General features: G+C 38.8%; 1 protein-coding gene across 1 annotated transcript in view; it reads left to right on the top strand.

Moving 5' to 3' along the window:
- The window catches only part of LOC106869073 (N-alpha-acetyltransferase 25, NatB auxiliary subunit), a 32,609-nt gene that overhangs the window by 14,148 nt on the left and 14,559 nt on the right, over positions 1 to 3,902 (top strand). The window contains exons 6-12 of the mRNA XM_014914594.2: positions 110 to 190; positions 421 to 532; positions 983 to 1,072; positions 1,843 to 2,006; positions 2,126 to 2,238; positions 2,510 to 2,578; positions 3,375 to 3,510. Of these exons, the coding sequence (XP_014770080.1) occupies positions 110 to 190; positions 421 to 532; positions 983 to 1,072; positions 1,843 to 2,006; positions 2,126 to 2,238; positions 2,510 to 2,578; positions 3,375 to 3,510 (765 nt within the window). The remainder of the gene's footprint in view (positions 1 to 109; positions 191 to 420; positions 533 to 982; positions 1,073 to 1,842; positions 2,007 to 2,125; positions 2,239 to 2,509; positions 2,579 to 3,374; positions 3,511 to 3,902) is intronic.

Genomic DNA, 3,902 nt, shown 5'->3' with positions numbered 1-3,902 from the left:
ATATATATATATATATATACGCTCTCTCATTTACACTCACATCTGTTCCTTCTCTTTCTAAACATTTCCACTATATTCTTTCCTTCTTTCTTTCTTTCTCCTCCCTCAGAGATTCACCTTTATCTGATTATATTGAAAGAATTGGAGAAGTGGCAGGAAGCTATAGATTTGTTGCAGGGACCACTTGGAGGTGAGAAACTTGTTTAATGTTTCACTGGGGTAGTGTGAAGTGTATGTGTGGCAGTTGCAGCAGTGGTGAAGTCATAGAGTTAATGTGTATGTTTGTGTGGAATTGTACCAGCTGCACACTGGGGTTGATGTACCTGACAAACCCCGCCACCTCCTAGAATTGCTGGCCTTGTGCCAAAATATGAAACCATTATTATAATGACTTATTTGAAATTTATTTTTGTCTCCCAGAAAAATTCACAAGTGAGATTGATTTTCGGAAAAAGGAAATTGCAAGTTTGTATTGTAAATTAAAAGAATGGTCCAAAGCCAACGTAGCCTACCAAGCCTTGTTACAAGAGAAGTAAGTTCCAGCCTTGGTCTCTCTACACATCTTTCCACTTTTATAAATTCCTTGCCTCTCTTTTACTTTGTTAACACAATGTCCTGGGCCGATCACATTGAATACTTTAAGATTACTCTGTCAAATGTAATCCTTATCTATTCACATTGATTTCACCCTTTACCATTTAAACTGACCATATCCAGGCCAAATATTCCATCTGTTTTATGTTCAAACTGGCCAGATCCGGCCTCTCGCACACATCCTACAATGTCATTGTAAAACTAAACAATCAGTCAGCAAAATCTTGAAGCAACATGATGATTCAAGACAATGCGAATGCATAATCGTTACATTTGGTAAAATAATCTGAATGCTAAAGAGTTAAATTAATCCTGTATTATCTCATCATTGTCATCATTTAGCATCCGTTGTCCATTCTTACATGATCCTCTCTCTCGCTCTTTTCAGCCCAGATGATTGGAGCTTCTGGAGTCAGTATTTAACGTGTGTCACAGAACTTGTCAAGTGTAAAAAAGACAGCAACGAAGAAGACCACAGGTTAGTGATGTCCCCTTTGCAGTTCTACATTCCTGTCACTTTGTTATTAGTGATGGTGGTGATGTTTGAGCCCAGGGTCTGGTCATATCCAGCAGGGAGTTTAGTAAATACATCTGCAAGCTAATTAAATCCCTAGCCAATATGTCACCTGTAAATTTGTCATACCACATTATCTCTTTTTTTTTTTACCTTTTACTTGTTTCAGTCATTTGGACTGCGGCCATGCTGGGGCGCCACACTGTTGGGTTTTAGTCAAACAAATCAAACCTGGTTTTAAGTCTAAGTACCAGACTTATTGTTTTAAGTCTGGTACTCATTCTGTTAATCTTCTTTGCTGAACCACTAAGCTACAGAGATGTAAACTAACCAACACCTGTTGTCAAGTGGAAGCTGGGGACACACATATATATATATACACACACACACACGATGGGCTTCTTTCAGTTTCTGTCTGCCAAATCCACTCACAAGGATTATAGTTAAAAAAACATTTGTCCAATGTGCCACACAGTAGGACTGAACCCAAACAGACTCCCTGGTTTCTCTGGCTGGATGCCCTTCCTAATGCCCACCACTTTACAGAGTTTAGTGGGTGCAGGGGATGGATTTCCTGTTATGTATTATGCACGACTGAATCCTATGTATTCAATGCTTTCAAAATTTCATTATTATAATTATTTGTAAAAAAAAAACAAAACATAGAATTTTGTTTACTCACAGACTTCAGGGACCTATTGAAATATTTTTCTTTTTTTCTTTTGTCCTTTCAGTGAGTCGTCTGCTCATTGCACAATAGAAAAAGCCGTCTTGTTTATTGAGAAACTTGCTGATGAAAATCGAGAGATTGAACGGCCTCTCAGAGGTCCCTACCTCGCTCGCTTACATCTCCTCAAGATGTTTTACAATGATAACAACGATTACTCAGATATTATTGGTAAATATACCTTCTAGTCTTACCCTTTCCCTCTCTCTCTCTCTCTTTCTCATTGCCTCTTATACATCACTCTGTCTTTTTTTGTTGCCTCTCACGCATTACACTCTTTCTCTCTCCAGGTAAACCAGCAGACTTACTGAAGCAGTATTTTAGTATGTTCGGTGATAAGGCGCGATGTTTCGGTGACATGCGTGAATATATAACAATGTTGGGTGATAAGGACAAAAGTCAGGTAAGTTTAACCTTAGTTTCATTAAAAATCAAATCTACCTTTGTGCATATTTGTGTGTCTGATCAAGCATTTATATACATTTACATGTGTGTGTTAGCACAGTGTGTGTGTGTATGTATATATATAAAATGATGGCTGTTCTTATCAATATAAAATATTACCTTGACCTCAGCTTGAACTCCTGTCCCCTCCATTCAAATGTTTAGTTGTCCCATGTCATTGTTGATGTTTGTTTCATCTTTGTTTTTATTTCTTCTCTTCTCACTTTCAGTTTTTGACTTCAATCAACGAAGATTTACGTTTAAACATGGGTGATAACTCACAGGAATTTCCTCAAACTGTAAGTATTTAGGGAGGAACGGTGGCGGGGGGGAGAAGCTGTGTGTGTGTGTAAGGGGGACAGACAGTATGTAGGGGGAGCGCTGTAAATGTGGAGAATGTGTTAGGGTATGTAGTGGACATTATGTAAGGATCCACAAGGAAGGGGCCATGTGTCAGGGATCTGACTCGTGTATAAGGTGAGCAAAGGGTCAGTATACCCTTATATTACAATACTCTCGCATCTGCCTTCCTCCCCCCTTCGAACATACCCTACAACTTTTTTTTATTGTTTTGTCTCGTACCCCTTCATTATGTTCGGGATTTTTACCCAGCAGGGGAATCTCTAAAGAGTTGATTGATGCACTAGAAGTAGCAGTCAAACCCCCAACGCACACAAAGGAAAAGATGGGATAGTCATGGCTGGAATATGTTTGATCATTGGTCCATTTAGTCATGGTTGACCCATAACTAAACAACAACAACACTCCTTACTGTATCACCCCTATCTCCACTACCACCACCACCACTACTACTACAGAGAACTCAAATTCTATTTACTTTTGTTCAATATAATTTATGTGTCCACCTATTTGTGTTTCTCTATGTCTAGCTGTTTAATCTAGTATAATCTGTCTGTTGATCTCTCTAATATAATTCATCTCTCTCTCTCTATCTCTAATTGATATTTGTCTACCTGTCTTAATGTATTTCTCTCTCTAGCTCTCTAATCTAATCTCTTTCTGTCTAGCTCTTCTTCTAATCTCTCTGTTGTTTATCTTCTCTGTCTGATCTAATCTCTCTCTCTCTCTCTTCAGGTGAAAGCAATGCAACAACACATGACCTGTCTACGTCTAGAGCGGAGTCTAGGTAACTATGAACACATGCCGACCGAAGACAGGATGTCACAGGTGAAAGATCTCCTCAAATTTTATAAACATGGTCTCACACTCGGTGAGTAACGATTTTCATGCCCACTCATGTCATCACTCACACTCTCTCTCTCACTCTCCACCTCTCACTCAGATATGTTCTTTGGTTATGTACAACTTCTTAATCCTCTTGATGCCATCCTCATCACTACAGACACTGACTCTCACTCATTTTCCTGTTTGAAATCAACTGGTATACTCACACTTTGGAGTTGGCTCAGCTTACAGCTACACTCAACTCTGCAATATTGTTCTTGCACTCACATTCCAGATATTACTCAGCCTTCAGCAGCTGCACTGTCAAGCAGACAAAGGCATCAAAAGCAAGTAAGAAAACCTTGGTACAAGCTACCAAGTTGCACTCACTCACAAGTGACAGCTAAGGTTTTTATATATATATATATATATATATAT

Source organism: Octopus bimaculoides, chromosome 25 (assembly GCF_001194135.2).
Source record: "Octopus bimaculoides isolate UCB-OBI-ISO-001 chromosome 25, ASM119413v2, whole genome shotgun sequence".
NCBI classification, from domain to species: Eukaryota; Metazoa; Mollusca; class Cephalopoda; order Octopoda; family Octopodidae; genus Octopus; species Octopus bimaculoides.
Note: the sequence above shows the minus strand (reverse complement) of the source record. Positions and strands in the feature narration are given on the sequence as shown.